Genomic DNA, 16,546 nt, shown 5'->3' with positions numbered 1-16,546 from the left:
CCCCCAACACTCAATTCCTTGACCTCCCATCATTTCCCTGGCAGGGTCAATCCTAGACCTTGTCTGCCCAAAATTGCTCCTTCTCTAAATTCAAACTCTGAAGTTGTATTCTGACCACCATCTTCCATCCTCCCATGTGGCCTTAGTTTCCATCTTGTCTTTAACTGCAGGAAGACCTCCAGTCTTGAAGATGAGTACTCTTACCCATGCACTCAGAAAATTATTCAGCATCTACCAGCTGCTTTGTTCTAGGTTCTCAAAGTGTGGCCTTCAGGTCAGCAGCATCAGCGTCTGGAAGCTTATTAGAAATGCAAATTCTGGGCGCCTGGGTGGCTCAGTTGGTTAAGCGACTGCCTTCGGCTCAGGTCATGATCCTGGAGTCCCGGGATCGAGTCCCGCATCGGGCTCCCTGCTCGGCGGGGAGTCTGCTTCTCCCTCTGACCCTCCTCCCTCTCATGCTCTCTCTATCTCATTCTCTCTCTCTCAAATAAATAAATAAAATCTTTAAAAAAAAAAAAGAAATGCAAATTCTTGGGCCCCACCACAGACCTACTGAATCAGAAACTCTAGAGTGGGGCCCAGTAATCTATGGTTTAATGAGCCCTTCAGGTGATTCTAATGCTCAATCAAGTTTGAAAATTAGTGGTCTAGGTCTTAGGTCCTCTTGGCTTCGCTAGATCCCAACATCGTTCCCACTACGCTCTCATGGCAACCTACACTTCACTTGACCTTCCCAGACCTCTCATTTTATCAAACCCCAAATGCAGATCAACACAGCCATCTGTTTCCCTCCTTTGTTCCCAAGCTGCTTAGAGTAGTCTACACTGCTTCAACTTCTACTAACTTCTTAGCCCTCTGCAATTTTGCTTTTGAAACTGTTTCCCTAAAGTTCTCCACCACGGAGTGTTCATTCAGTTGCAACTGAACTTGACTTGTGTGAAATGGAACTCAACATCTTCCGCTTGAGAACATCCCCTATTTTCATCCTCCCAGGGAATACCACCAAGCTAAAGCCTGGAGTTTTTGGGAGAGTTATCTTTGACACCTGCTTTTACTCAGTCCGCATATCCACCCTGTTCAAGTTGTCTTACTGGATTTCTGAGACGTTTAAGGTCTGTTCTATACTCTTTATACTCCTAGAGCAAACCTTGCCTCAGTTCCCTTGCTCTTTTGCTTAGATTCACGTAAAATTTTTCTAACTGGTTTCCAAGTGTGTGGTCTATGTCAGCTCCATTTATCCTCCAGACTCCTCACTGAGCAGAGCCTAACTTGAGGCTTGACACGGGGGCTGGATCCCATGACCCTGAGATCATGACCTGAGTCGAAAACAAGACTGGGTCACTTAACAGACTGTGCCACCCAGGCGCCCCAGACTCTTGATCTTGGGGTCATGAGTTCAAGCACCATGTGTGTAGATTGTACTTAAAATAATAAAATGTTAAAAAAAAAACCTAAAAGGTTTTCTATGCTTAGACATCACATTTATATATATGAACATAATTTCTGTCACATTTGTAGTCATATCCAACATATTATTTTGCTGGAGTTTTTTTCTCCTCAGAATGTGTTGTGGGTGGGGCGCCTGGGTGGCTCAGTCGTTAAGCGTCTGCCTTCGGCTCAGGTCATGATCCCAGGGTCCTGGGATCGAGCCCCGCATCAGGCTCCCTGCTCCGCAGGAAGCCTGCTTCTTCCTCTCCCATTCCCCCTGCTTGTGTTCCCTCTCTAGCTGTGTCTCTGTCCAATAAATAAATAAAATCTTTAAAAACAAAACAAAAAAGAATGTGTTGTGGGTATCTATGTTAGCACATAGAACATAAATACTATCTATATCCCGATGACTCTCGGATGTATTTACATCTTCAGCTCAGACTTGTCTTCTGAACCCCAGACTTATAACAGTTATCTGTTATAACTGCCCTGATGTCTCACAGATTCTAAAGATTTTATTTATTTATGAGAGAGAGAGAGCACAAGCAGGGGAAGTGGCAGGCAGAGGGAGTAGCAGGCTCCCCACTGAGCAAAGAGCCTGATGTGGGACTCAATCCCAGGACCCTGGGATCATGACCTGAGCCAAAGGCAGGTGCTGAATGCACTGAGCCATTCAGGCGTCTCACAGATTCTAATCAGAACTGCTCAAACATGCTCCTCCCACAGGCTTCCCCACCTCACCATTCTCCCCAATTGCTCAAACAAACAAACAAAAAATCTCAGCCTTGGGGCGCCTGGGTGGCTCAGATGGTTAAGCGTCTGCCTTCAGCTCAGGTCATGATCCCAGGATCCTGGGATCGAGCCCCACATCGGGCTCCTGGCTCAGCCGGGAGTCTGCTTCTCCTTCTCCCTCTGCCTCTCCCACTGCTCATGCTCTCTCTCTATCTCTGTGTCTCAAATGAATAAATAAAATCTTAAAAAAAAAAAAAAATCTCAGCCTCACTTCACCTGCGTCCAATCAGTCCTATTGACTTATTGATGCTGCCTCCAATCTACATCTCAAATCAGCCTGCTTCTCTCTCGTTCTCTGGCTGCTGCCCTAGTCCACCTGGACTACTGCATCACCTCCTAACAAGTCCTGTTGCTTCCATGTGTGCCCTCCTAGCAGCCACTGCCAATGAGTGGCTAAGTAGAATTTAAAAAATAAGGGGCACCTGGCTAGCTCAGTCTGAAGAACATGAGACAGCTTGATCTCGGGGTCGTAAGTTCGAGCCCCATGTTGGGTGTAGGGATTACTTAAATAAAACTTAAAAATAAATAAAATCAGCTTCTGTTACTTTCACTATACTTGAGAAAAAAAATGTAAATCCCTTATCATAACCTAGAAAGGCCCACATGGCCTGGTCCCTGCCTCCCTCCCCAATCTCACCTTGGGTCTTTCTCCCCTAGCTTACTATATTCTGTCCTCTGTGGCCTTATCCCCATTCCCTCAATAGGCCCAGGTGAGGAGGTCCCTCCCTCCCAGGCTTTGTCCACTTTGTTCCCTCTACAAAACACTTTTACTCCCCATTCTACAGCCTGGATACTCATTATCCAGGTCTCAGCTAAAATCTCTTACAAAGAACTTCTCTGGGACGCCTGGGTGGCTCAGTCATTAAGTGTCTGCCTTCGGCTTGGGTCATGGTCCCGGGGTCCTGGGATCAAGCCCCAGGTCGGACTCCCTGGTTAGCGGGGAGCCTGCTTCTCCCTCTCCCACTCCCCCTGCTTGTGTTCCCTCTCTCGCTGTCTCTGTCAATTAAATAAATTAAAAAATCTAAAAACACAAAACAAATAATGGTTGCATAAGTGAAAAAAAAGGAGCCGAGGGTAGGAGTAGAATATGCTATTAGAGGGCAAAAGAGGCAAAGGCAGGTTTCTCTCAGGGCCGCTTTTTCCACAAAGACTGTATTGTTTTGTTCTTTACTTCTGACCTGTTACCTTTGGGATCCACTTGCAACTCAGACCAGACATGGACAGGAATGTAGACAGGGATAAGGATGTGCACAGGAGGTGGACAAATTGAGGCCAGACCAGATGGAACTAGAGCTGAGGAGTTGGGACCCTGTCCTTCTTCCTGGGAGCTAGCTAGACCTGAGTGGTGGTGGGGGCGGTGGGCGTGGGGGGGCTCTGGCTGCACAGTGCTGGGTGGGCCCAGAGGGAAGGACATGAACGACCTGGTCCCTCTACCCACTCCCCCATATCACAGAGAGATCAGCATCCAGAGGGTCTGGGAGGAGAGAATCACAAAGCACCTGCAAGTGGATTAGGGAAAGGCCGCTCTCGTCTTGCTCCAACTGGGCACCTGCACATGTCTGTGCTGTCTTTTCCTTGGAACTGGTCACTTTTTCTTCCCATCCCCTCACTGCTCCCCAGCCTGCCCCTCTGCCTCCTCGGAGCATCAGCAGCACCCCACAGAGCCCGGCTGGCTTTGGGCACTTCCGGACAAGTAGTGGCTGTTCTTTTCTAGACCTGGGAAAAAGACCCAGTGCTAACTCCTCCTGTGAGAAGCCTTCCCTAGCTCCTCCAGACAGAGCTGATTGTTCTCTTCTCTGTGCTTCCAGAGAATATGGAATGTGCCTCTTAGAGAAGTTACTAGTGACAAATCATAGCAAACATTGCGTTCTTACTACCTAAAAAGCCCCACGCTAGGCTTTGTGGGGCTGGACATAAATGTGCATTGTCCTCACTGGTTGCTGATGTCGTTGTGGGTGAGCCCCTCTGGGCAGGGGCTATATTTTATCTGTGCTTGGTAGTGGTTCTCTGCCCCACCAGCCTTAATGCCCTAGGAATAGAGCAAACGATTTGTAAGACTGTCTTTACCATCTTGGGGTGCCTGGGTGACGCAGTCGGTTGAGTGTCTGACTTGGTTTCAGCTCAGGTCGTGGTCTCAGGTTCGTGGGATTCAGCCCATGACAGGCCCTGTGCTCAGCATGGAGTCTGCTTGAGATTCTCTCTCCCTCTCTCTCTACCCCTCCCCTCCACACACACACTCTGTCTCTCAAATAAATACATAAATCTTTAAAAAAAAGACTGTCTTTACCATCTTGAATCTTACTGATAAAATAACTTACCAACACATGTAATTTTAAAAAGGTCGATATAACACTTTAACTGTAATATAACAGAAAAATAAAGGGAGAGAAATTTATGAAATAAAGTGTATTTCAGTGGATAAACTAGACTTGAGAATATGAGATGGTTGGAAATTTGCACATACCTATGGTGAGAAGAGCTTAGATTTAAGAGAGGATACTCGAATGACTATTGAAAATACTTTTTCTTTATATTGGCTGTCCTGATATGACTATTTGTCCGTGTAGCATCCCTGAGAGAACAACAGATACAGACACAGACTCATACAGCCGTGTGGTGTCGCTGACTTAAAAATTAGAGCAGCTTTGCTGTCAGTGAAGTGATTTTCTGAAGTGGCAAACAACTCTTGGTAAACTTCCTAACCAAAAAAAAAGGCACAATTATTCTTCATTTTACAGAACAGTTGCATTCCTGAAAAGTTCAGTATATCTTAAAATGATGCAACAAATACTTTCTGCTTAGGTGTAATACCAAGTTAGGTTCCTGGCTGAACTCCTTGTCTATGGCCCCAGGTATAAGGGTCAGTTCTTCAAGGTCAAAGGCTGCCTTCAGCATGGAGGATATCCGAAGCCCTGGGTTCTGAGGGTGGAGCTGTGTTTCCAGGCAGGACTGGGCTCGGGGGGTGGGCTAGGGGGAGAGCAGGAGAGGGAATGAGAGGCCAAGGGGAAATTCAGTATTGTCTTCAAGCACTGTCTGAATGCCTGGGGCATCTGGATGCAGCTTTAAACCTTGTTCTTTCTCCCTCAGCCCACGGGGCTTCTCCATATTCCCCTCGGACCTGAGGCTGGCACCTGGCCCTGCCCTGGACACCAGCTCCTGCCACCAGGAAAGCGCCAGCAGTCCGGCTGGGATCTGAAGCCCTGAGAACTCTGAATCCGCTGGTGCTCTGGCTTCTCCCGAGGGTGTGGTGGAGACAAACAGCAAGGGGGATGTGTCCGCATCTTGGCTCTAAGTTCCCACCCTTTGCTCAAAATGGTTACATGGAGAGGAGAATGAGGCTCGAACCTGACTATCCCCTTTTCCAAAATAGCTCTTTCCTCTCGCCCTTCTCACTGCTCCTTCTTGGCCTGCTCGGAGGGTCTGTCTCTCCTTCAACTGCCCCACAATTGATGTCTTTCCTTAGGCTGCTTCCCACTGTTCCCAGTTGATTACATCCCCTCCTGTGAGTGGCGGGCTGCTATGAGCTAGCATCTCCCAAGATTATTCTCATAATCCAGAAAAATGGGAGTGGCTCCAGGATCCTGAAGGGAGTGCAGTATTTTCTTCCTTTGAGGAAAGAAGAGCATGGGCTCCCTTTGCGGCACGCCAGGCCAATGGTGTCCATTTCCAGCCTCAGAGCTGACCCCCGCCCCCCGCCCCATCCCCATCCTCAGAAACCACACCCACACACACCCACACACACCCACACACACACACACACACCAGGCTGCTGCAGGTAACTTTAATAAGGGATGGGCTGACTCCTGCTTCTTGGATTTAAAGGTCAAAGAGGAAGGGCATCACATCTGTAAGAAAAAAAGAGTCAACGGAATCTATCTGCCCTCTGCAGCTGCTGTTCCCTCAGCCCGGACCATCTCACAGCAGATGATCTACTTCTTCTCCCTCAAGGCCCAAGTGCCACCAGGTCTCCAGAAAAAGGAAAAGCCTCCTTTGCACATGACCGCTCATACCATGCTTCTCTCGCAGCGTGGCCACCATTTCCCCAGGCTGCGGGCTGTGAGGCCAACTGCACCTCAGTGGTTTTTCCGTCCACCCCCTGGACCTCAAGGCCATGGCTGTGGGGGTGGGGTCCCACCTCAGGCAGGCACCACGCCAGGGTCTCGGGCCACTGCCATGCCCCCCCCCCCCGCCCACGGCGCGACCCAGCCTCCCTCCTGGCACACTCAGCCTCGAGTCAGGATGGCCGGGTCCCCTCCCCCGGGCCCCTCGCGTGACAGGGCCTCTCACCTGGCTGGCTCATGCACTGCTGGATACTTTCCAGACGCGTGGAGGCCAGGGCGCGGGCCTCCTCTGCAAAGCGGCGGTGTCCCTCCTTGGTCAACTTCCAGAGGCAGGAGCGGGGCCGCACGCTGGCCCCAACCTGCATGCTGACCGGGACTTTCTCAAAGCTGTCTCGGAAACAGAGATTGTGACGGACAGTATTCTTCCAGCCTTCCGGGGCCGTCCGGAAAAAGGGGAAATGTTGTCTGTGGACAGGGAGGAATGGTCAGGAAAGGCACAGTTTCTTTGGGGGAGGCCCTATCTTGACGCTCTTGTTCTCCCCCAGGGCCCAGGAGCCCCGGCCCCTCTCTCACGGTGGAGAATGGCAAGCTGGCCCAGAAGAACGGCTCTTTGCTCATGGAACCCGTGGCAAAACCCCGCCTGGTGCGTTGCTTGTGCAAACCCTCATCTTTTAAACCCAGTTTATTGTTCCCATTCCCGGGCTCGTTTTCCTCCTTCCCTCTGAGGGCTCAGGACTGTGACTTGCGACGCGAACAGAGCAGAATCAGGCTAACCAACTCCTGCAAGAGGAATCCTGGTCAAGGAAGGACACCACTTGTGGACCAACATTCTGAGGCTCTCCTGCTAGAGGGAAAAGGTCGGAGAAGCTCCTCACACCCATGTGCACATGACTCTCAGAGCTAAATGTAAATCCCTTCTCAACTGGGCACCCCTGGCCCCTGGGGGTGCGGGGAGCTGTGGCCGGCAGTCTAGCCCAAAGGGAAAGCATGTGAGAAACTGCTGGGGAAACCAGACTTTCCACTGGAAAATCCTGACAGGGACGATGGGAGAATTTCTGACCCAGGTGAATTTATGTTTTAAAGAACTAAGATACGGGTGCCTGGGTGGCTCAGATGGTTAAGTGTCTGCCTTCGGCTCAGGTCATGATCCCAGAGTCCTGGGATCGAGTCCCGCATCCGGCTCCCTGCTAGGCGGGGAGCCTGCTTCTCCCTCTGCCTCTGCCTCTGCGTCTCTCTCTCTCTCTCTCTCTCTCTCTCTGACTCTCATGAATAAATAAATAAAATAAAAAAAAAAAAAAAAAGAACTAAGATACAGGGGCGCCTGGGTGGCTCAGTCATTAAGAGTCTGCCTTCGGGGCGCCTGGGTGGCTCAGTTGGTTAAGCGACTGCCTTCGGCTCAGGTCATGATCCCAGGGTCCTGGGATCGAGTCTCGCATCAGGCTCCCGGCTCAGCAGGAAGCCTGCTTCTCCCTCTCCCACTCCCCCTGCTTGTGTTCCTGCTCTCGCTGTCTCTGTCTCTGTCAAATAAATAAATAAAATCTTAAAAAAAAAAAAAAAGAGTCTGCCTTCGGCTCAGGTCATGATCCCAGGGTCCTGGGATGGAGCCTCGCATCGGGCCCCATGCTCGGCGGGAAGCCTGCTTCTCCCTCTCCCTCTGCTGCTCCCCCTGCTTGTGCTCTCTTTCTCTCTCAAATAAATAAAATCTTAAAACGGTTGGATTTTTTTAGATGTGGAAGGGAGTGGACGTGGATATCTTCCGGCACACAGGATATGTGGACACACATGTGGGGACACCCCGGAAGCAGCGCCTGGGAAAGGAGGCCTGGAACACACTTATCCTTTCAGACCCACATGGTAAACCAAGGCAGCAGCCCAGGGCCACGGGCAGACTGGCCCTGGCCCCCTCCCCTCCCCCTCCTCACAGGGCCCCCCCGGTGGCACATACCGAGTGAAACTGTAGATCTGTTGCACGTTGAGGCCACAGGGGGAACTGTTTCTTAATGCCAGTGCAATTAGGTGGAAGTAATTGAGGGGGGGCCGGGACCAGAGCCTCCCGTCCTGGCTGTTGGCTTGCCGGAGCCTCCGACTCTGGAGGGGGGCCCTTTTGTGAGGGGACGGGAGAGCCACAGAGCAGCTGTCATCCTGGTCCTCAGCCTCCTCCTCTTCTGTGAGCTAGAGGAGCACAGAGTAGGAACTGGTCCTGACTCCACCGCCTCTACTCCATGGGGTGCGGTGGCAGGGACGGGAGGGGGGGGTTGGGGCCACCACCTGGGCTTCTCCCCAACCCAAGGGCGCACGCCTAATTTCTGAACCCATTCACCCTTGGTTAGCCCCAAGCAAACAGCCCTGCCTACAGCCCAAGTCCAGTCCACAGGCCCAGAAATTCCTACCTCCCAGGGGCTGGGGGAAGAGGCAAATGGCTTCCGCTTCCGAGGGGGAGACTGCTCGCTGGAGGAAGGCAGCGACCCTGACCCCGGCACTGTGGCCTCCGAGGAGCAGTTGGCGAAGTCTTCCTCTTGTGGGGGCAGCTGAGGGGAGGGGAGCGTGCTTGGCAGATCCTCCCACTTACGAGGTTCTGGGACCTCCAGCTTTCCAGGGGGAAACACGATGTTGGGGTTTACCCACATCCACAGGTTGGGCTCAAGGGCTGGGCCTGTGTGGAGAGAAAGGAGGTTGTGCGCTCACTGGCTGGCGGCGGGGGGGTGGGGGGGTGGCGCTGGGCCGCACGGCCATGCCGGAGAACCCACTCCCCCCTACTCACCATCACCATCATTATCAGGGCTGGCTGTTTTCTCCACGGGTACTTTTGGTGGCTCAACTATTCGGAGTCTATATCTGGCAACTGACAAAAAGAAAGTTAGAAGAGGGTCAAAACGTCCTAGGATTTCCACTGTGGCCCCAGGATCCTGGGCCTGGAAGTTTCTCTGAGAGATGGCTGTGGGCCCGCCCCAGGGTGTTAGGACACCATATTTGACCTCTCTGACCTTCTCATTCTCCTCACTCCACACACACTGTCCCCTGAGCGATTTCATGAATGCCTGTGACTGGGACTTCAGCCACCATCTATCAACTCAGGGCTTCCAAATCTTTACCTCTAGCCCAGACTTCTCTGCTTGCCCGTAAATAGAACTGCCTATGGGAGGTCTCTACTATGTAGGCACTTCGAACTCAACATTTCTAAAACTAAACTCCATCTTCCTGCTCTACCTCCTGTATTCCTTGTTTCGGCAAGTGGCACCACCACCTAACCAGTCCTTCAGGCCAGAAACATGCAAATGTTCTTGACTTCTTAACTCTTCTCTTTCCAGTCTAGCTACACCCACTCAATCCCCAACTCCAGCCATAACCCGGACGGCGTTTATCTGCTTTTCTCTAACTTAATCCTGTTGCAGTGGGAGCATCTTCCCAAAATATCAATCCAATCTTGTCACTCTTCTGCTTAAAAACTTTCTGATGGCTTTCCATGAGGGCCAAACTGAAGTTCCTTGAGATAGTCTACAAGGCCCTGGCTCCTCATCAGTGTTGTCATTCCTCCCAGGCTCTCTCTACATCTCCAACACACCACACTCTAGATCCCAGGCCTTCCCACAAGCCGTTGTCTTTGCCAGAAACACTCTTCCCTTTTCCTGCTGCCCTAGTTAATTGCTAGGCACCCATCACATTTCTGGGTTTTTTTTAAAGATTTATTCGAGAGAGAGGGAGTGTGAGTGAGTGGGGGGAGGGGCAGAGAGAGAAGGAAAGAGAATCTCAAGCAGACTCCCCGCTGAGCACTGAGCCTGATGTGGGGCTCAATGCCTCGACCCATGAGATCATGATCTGAGCCAAAATCACAAGTTGGGTGCTCAACCGACTGAGCCACCCAGGTACCCCCATCATGTTTCTGTTTATTTATTTTTTTTTAAGATTTTATTTATAGGGGCGCCTGGGTGGCTCAGTCATTAAGTGTCTGCCTTCTGCTCAGGTCATGATCCCGGGTTCCTGGGATCAGGCCCCATATCGGGCTCTGTGCTCCACGGGAAGCCTGCTTCTCCCTCTCCCACTTCCCCTGCTTGTGCTCCCTCTCTCACTGTGTCCCTCTCTGTCAAATAAATAAATAAAATCTTTTTTTTTTTTTTTTTAAGATGCCTGGCACATGGGAGGAGCTCAGTTTAACTGGATGAATGAATTTATAGCGGGCTAAGAGTATTTCAAGTGTGTATTAGAGCTATCTGCTCGGCACTATGCTGGCTCCTTGGGATTAGGGGGAACTATTTCCACCCCCTCCATGGGCCCCATGAGTGTCATCATATGGCAGTTGAATCTAGGTTTTTATCTGGAAAATGATGATACACTTTTTGGAGAACTCAGTAGTTAGAAAGGATGCCCATCACATTACTAATAATGTTCAACATATTATTTGAAAAGAAGAAAAAGTACAGGTATTTCTTTTTTTTTTTTTTTTTTAAGATTTTAGTTATTCATTTGCAAGAGAGAGAGAGAGAAAGAGTGAGCACAAGCAGGGGGAGCATCAGGCAGAGGGAGGAGCAGCCCCCCCCCGCCCCGGAGCAGGGAGCCTGATGTGGGACTTGATCCCAGGACCCTGGGATCATGACATGAGCCAAAGGCAGATATTTAACCGACTGAGCCACCCAGGCACCCTGAAAAGTGGAAGAAGTAGAAAGAGATATAAAGTTGGAAAGAAAAAGACACAACTACCATCATTTATAGAAAAAAAGAATGTTAAGATAGAAACCATACAAAATCAATATACAAATTATTAGAACCAATAAGGGCCCAGCAAGTTTGCTAGATATAAGAACAACATACTAATAAACACTGTTCCTCCACAGTAGCATGAAGAAAATATACTAATAATTAATAATAATAATAAACAATAAAAATTATGTTATTTGGTTACAGTAGCAATCAAAATTATAAATTATCTAGGAGTTAACCCATCAAAGAATGAACTAGACCTTCATGGGAAAAAGATGCAATCACTATTTAAGGACATAAAAGTTCTGAATAAATGAAGACATGATACATATTATAAAGACCCCAACTGCCCTCAAATTAATCTATACATTTTATGCAGATATCATAATACCCAAAAATTAAAATGTTCTGCATAGTAAAACCACGAAAAACAAAAAACATCACTAAACAATAAAATAAGCCAAAAAAGAAATTTTCAACTCATAAAGTTCTTAGCTCTCTTCTATATAGACAACCTTTCAGTTATTGATGTTTTAGGAGCTAACAAAGCTATAAATGGGCAAAAGATATGAATCAGTATTCACAAGGAAGGGATATCTGAATTACTAACAAGATGCTCTCAGCCTCACCAGTAATAAGAACACAATAAAATAATTAGATAACACTTTATATCAAACGGACAAGAATTATAAAAGCAGATAATACCAAGTGTTGGCAAAGATGCAGGGAAATAGAATCCTTCCTCACATTGCAGATCTGAACAGCCACTGGTGCTCCCATACTGAAGGACTGATCACTACACCTGACAGTCTACTCCTGGGTATGTCTATTCAAGTCAATACAGGAACTTTTATGCTAATCTTCCTTGTTAGGATCAGTTAGGTGTAGAGACTGATTGATTCAACAAACAAAGAAACAAACTTAAAAACAATACTTCACCCATCGTTCCAACTAACTCCCTCCCAACTAGCCTTGTATACCATGATATCACCAATCCATTGATCCACGGTTTTGGAGTATGCTTTGGTAGAGCTGCATTTATTCAGGGTTGTGGTTTGGCCAAGCAAGTGTTCCAAAGCCAGCGAGGGTCAAAGGAATTGATAGTGTTTGCAAGAGAGAATATGTTTGACCATGGGATTCCAGGTTAAAGAGGGGAGACTATCCAGGGATGGAGAACAGTGAAAGGAACAGGGTCAACAAGTTGGTGATCTCAGGCGGATCAAAGGATAGTGCCGCTGTCGGTCTCCCTCCCTCCTTCCCTAGCACTGATGCTCTCATGTCTTCTCAAGGACAATGTTGGTTCAACCAACCACTCCTCTATTTACCGTTATTTGTGTGTGTTTCTGTTGGATCATTCTCATCAGCATTCAAGTATAATGTTAATTCTCTCATCTTATTGAAAAGACCTTCTTTTGTCCCCATTTTCTGTGCCAGGCCACTGCACCATGTTTTTGCTTTCCCTTGAGGCAGAACTCCTAGAAAGAACCCCCTATTCTTTCTACCTCCACTTCTCCTCCTTCCACCCTTGAACCCTTGCCAATCAGGCTTTCACCTCTACCACCCCACCCAAACCACCATCATCATGGTCGCCAATGATGTCTGCTGTACTAAATCCAATTGTCGGTCTACCTCACACCTGACCTCACAGGGGATAGTCCTCTCATCTGACCACTCCTTCCTTGACACATTTTCTTCACTTGCTTCTAGGAGACCACGATCTCTTGGCTTTGATTCTCAGTGGTCATTTCCTTAATTTTGGCTGGTTATCTCTCTTCTCTCCAGTATCTTTACAATGGAATGTCCCCAGGGCACATGCTTGGTTCTTCTCTCTTCTCTTCTTCTCACTCCTTAAATGCTATCCACATACCAAAGACTCTCAAAATACACCTCCCTCCAGTACTCCAGATTTATATATCCACCTACTTACTCAACATTTTTACTTGGAGATCTAAAAAGTATGCCAAACTCAGCATGTCCCAAACAGAATTCCTGATCTTCCTCCCTAAATCTGTCCTACCAGAAGCTTCCCCTGTCTCAGCATGAGGCCACTCCATCCTTTTACTTAATCAGCCAAAACTTTGGAGGAATCATGTTCTAATCTCTCTTTCTTACACTATACATCCAAATCCATCAACGAACCCAGATGGTTCTGCCTTCTCGGCCACCACCCTGACCCTCTAGCCTACCACCATCTCTTGTCTGGATTAGTAGTAGTAGTAGCTTAGTCTACCGGCTTCTTAGCTCCACGTTTACAACGTACTTTCAACACAGCAGCCACAGTGATCTTTTCAGAATATAGATCATGCAGGATTAGTTACATAGTTTGCAGGGCCCAGTGCAAAATGAAAATGAAGGGTTCCTTGTTCAAAAATTAAAAATCTCTGGGGCGCCTGGGTGGCTCAGTCATTAAGCGTCTGCCTTCGGCTCAGGTCATGGTCCCAGGGTCCTGGGATTGAGCCCCGCATCGGGCTCCCTGCTCGGCGGGAAGCCTGCTTCTCCCTCTCCCACTCCCCCTGCTTGTGTTCCCTCTCTCGCCGTCTCTCTGTCAAATAAATAAAATCTTTAAAAAAATGTTTAAAAAAAAATTAAAAATCTCAAGACAGTGATAGCAGAACATCGAACCGAGTACCAGCCCCCTATGCAACCACACGGCTCACACCCTTGGGAAGCCTGCATCACGTCACTCCTCTGCTCAAAACCTTTCAACCATGCCACATCTTACTGAAAGTCAACCCCAAGGTCCTTAAAGTGGCACATGGGCTCTTCCGGATCTCTGCTCCACACCCTGTGAACTTCCCTCTGTATTTAGCTCTGATCCAGCTTTGCTGGCCTCTTTCCCGTGCCTCAAACACCCCAGGCATATTCCCTCCTTAGGAATTTTACCCTATTTCTTCTGCCTGAGAAACTTTTCTTCTAAATATCCTCTTGGCTCACTGTCTCACCCCCTTCAACTCTTTGCTCCAATATTATGTTCCCAAGGAAGCCCAACCTGATAACCCTATTTAAAACTGTGGCTGCCACCATCTCAACCCACAACCACCACCATTCCTGAACCCTCTTACTGTGTCCTTTTTCCCCATCTTAGTTGTCACCTTATAATATACTATTTATTTTTTATGTGGACTGTCTGCCCCCAGTAGAATGTAAGTTCCATTTAGACTTGTCTGTTTCGTTCATTACCAGGGTCTAGAACATCGCCTGGCAAATTGGAGGTGCTCAATAAATATTTCTTAATCAACAAAGATATTGGAATTCGTTAGCATTACTTATGGTGGCAGAGAGTTGGAGACAATGTAGGTCTCCATTAGTAAGGAGAACTAAAATGCAAAAGGTAGTATATGCAGATGATAGAATAGCACCCAGCCATCAGAAATAATGAACCAGATCTTCATTCAGCAACCAGAGTAGCTCTCAAAAACAATGCGAGTAGGCAGGGGCGCCTGGGTGGCTTGGTTAAGGGACTGCCTTCAGCTCAGGTCATGATCCTGGAGTCCCGGGATCAAGTCCCACATTCCGCTCCCTGCTCAGCAGGGGAGTCTGCTTCTCCCTCTGACTCTCCTCCCTCTCGTGCTCTCTGTCTCTCATTCTCTCTCTCGCAAATAAATAAAATCTTAAAAAAAAAAAAAAAGAAAACAGTCTCTTTTTATACCCTCTCTTGTAGAATGCAATGGCTAGGAAAAAGAAAATTCAAAATGGGTTATATGAGGGCGCCTGGGTGGCTCAGTCGGTTAAGCGACTGCCTTCGGCTCAGGTCGTGATCCTGGAGTCCCGGGATCGAGTCCCGCGTCGGGCTCCCTGCTCGGTGGGGAGTCTGCTTCTCCCTCTGACTCTCCTCCCCCTCATGCTCTCTCTCTCTCAAATAAATAAATAAAATCTTAAAAAAACAATGCAAGTAGGCAAAAAAAAAAAAAAGCAATGATCATTTAGTAAATTAAGGTCACCTATAAACATAAAATAACATTAAATAGTTCTCAAAGATACACCTATCTAAAGACATTAAAACAATTAGGGTAGATACAGGGGAGTGTGGGAGGTGAGGGAAGGTGGTGTGGGGGGGTGCATTGAAGGGGGACAACAGGTTAATCCAAGCACCTTGCGGGAACAAATGGCAATAATGTACCACGAACTAGGTGATCACCTCCACTCTCCGCCCTTGAGGTCCCAAGAAAAAGTCCTCTTTTTAAAGACCACGACGGTCACCCATCCCTTCAGCAAATATTGAGCACGTCTAGGTGTCAGCCAACGTACTAAGAGGGGGTACAGCCTCGAACAAAACTGTTAAACTTTTTAAAAACCAGAACGAGTGAAATGTGTGTTGTGCCAAATGGCGGTAAGCGCCATGGAGAAGGGCCACGGCGAGGCCTAGAAGGTTCTGCGACGGAGGTGGCAGGCAGCAGGCGGGCGGATGCTGGGGCCGGCCCCGCTGCCGTCAGGGGGCTCTCGGTGGAGGCCTGCCTTGCCCCCGGCGGGGTGGGAGCAGGGTGGGGGCGGGGAGGGGCGGGGCGGGGCGCCGAGGGGTGCCGGCCCCGAAACCGCAGCCGGCTCCAGGCTCGCCGGCGGGACCCGAGGGTGGGGGCTGGGGGCCGGGGGGGGCGAGCGCCCCAGCGCCCCGCGAGGAGCCCCCCCACCGCCCGCCTCGCCCCTCCCCCCCCCCCCACGGCGCCGGACACTCACGGTTCTGCTCGGCCAGGGGCAGGTGCGCCGTGGTGAAGGCCAGAAAGGACTCGTTGCCCATGTCCCAGTCCAGCAAGCCCGGGACCTGGCCATGGAGGCTGGCCCAGAGGTCGAGGTGTTGGAGTTTCAGGTCCACCTTCAGGGAGAGGAGAGGTCGCCCGGCAGGGGGTGGGAGACTCGGAGACACTGAGGCTGAGGCCTCGCACCACTTCCTCAAAGCCCCGGGCTCGGGCTCGGATCCGGTTAGTTGGCGCCAGCTCAGGTGTGAAGAGTCCCCAATTTGACGCCTTTAATCGCCTCTGGCCTCCACCGGCTCCTCTCTGCGACCTCTCTCCTCAACCCCTTACACTTTGATTTGGGGGCTTGGGGCACCTGAGGGTCCCGAAGGGAGGGATCCCAGGCCCTCTTCCCCCCCTGTATTTGCACAAAGCTCTGCCTGTGTTAGTAAGTTTCTCTACCAACACCACTGATGAATGATCCCATGATAGAATTAATAGCTACTTTCTAGAGGTTCTGATAGATTTCATGGCTTATGCAAGATCTTACCCGTAGTACTTGGTGAAGATAGAATTGGGGGGTGGTTTTCTTTTTAAGATTTTTTTAGGGGCGCCTGGGTGGCTCAGATGGTTAAGCGTCTGCCTTGGGCGGCGGGCATGATCCCGCGTCCTGGGATCACGGCTCCTTGGTCAGCCAGGAGTCTACTTCTTCCTCTGCTTCTCCCCCCAACTCATGCTCACGCACTCTCTCTCTCTCAAATAAATAAATACGATCTTAAAAAATGAATAAAAAATAAAGTTCGTATTTATTTATTTGTCAGAGAGAGAGAGAGCACAAGCAGGGGTAGCTGCAGGTGGAGGAAGAAGCAAGCTCCCCGCTGAGCAAGGACCCTGATATGG

General features: G+C 49.3%; 1 protein-coding gene across 1 annotated transcript; it reads right to left on the bottom strand.

The window, feature by feature from the left end:
- Positions 1 to 6,036: 6,036 nt before the first annotated feature.
- FOXR1 (forkhead box R1) lies at positions 6,037 to 15,780 on the bottom strand. The gene is made up of 6 exons (XM_035008732.1): positions 15,651 to 15,780; positions 9,049 to 9,123; positions 8,672 to 8,934; positions 8,227 to 8,453; positions 6,508 to 6,746; positions 6,037 to 6,065 (listed from the first exon to the last, which is right to left on the bottom strand). The coding sequence occupies exons 1-6, from the start codon at positions 15,709 to 15,711 to the stop codon at positions 6,037 to 6,039; spliced, it is 894 nt and encodes a 297-aa protein (XP_034864623.1). The 5' UTR covers positions 15,712 to 15,780.
- Positions 15,781 to 16,546: the final 766 nt, after the last annotated feature.

The sequence above is a fragment of the Mirounga leonina genome, unplaced genomic scaffold, assembly GCF_011800145.1.
Source record: "Mirounga leonina isolate KUSES-001 unplaced genomic scaffold, KU_Mleo_1.0 Mir_153, whole genome shotgun sequence".
Lineage (NCBI taxonomy): Eukaryota > Metazoa > Chordata > Mammalia > Carnivora > Phocidae > Mirounga > Mirounga leonina.
Note: the sequence above shows the minus strand (reverse complement) of the source record. Positions and strands in the feature narration are given on the sequence as shown.

Coding starts and splice junctions, on each gene's coding strand:
- FOXR1 (XM_035008732.1), bottom strand. CDS start 15,711: ATGGGCAACGAGTCCTTTCTGGCCTTCACCACGGCGCACCTGCCCCTG. Junction 9,124..15,650: donor GCCCCTGGCCGAGCAGAACC/GTGAGTGTCCGG, acceptor TCTTTTTGTCAG/TTGCCAGATATAGACTCCGA. Junction 6,747..8,226: donor CAGATCTACAGTTTCACTCG/GTATGTGCCACC, acceptor CCCTGTCCACAG/ACAACATTTCCCCTTTTTCC.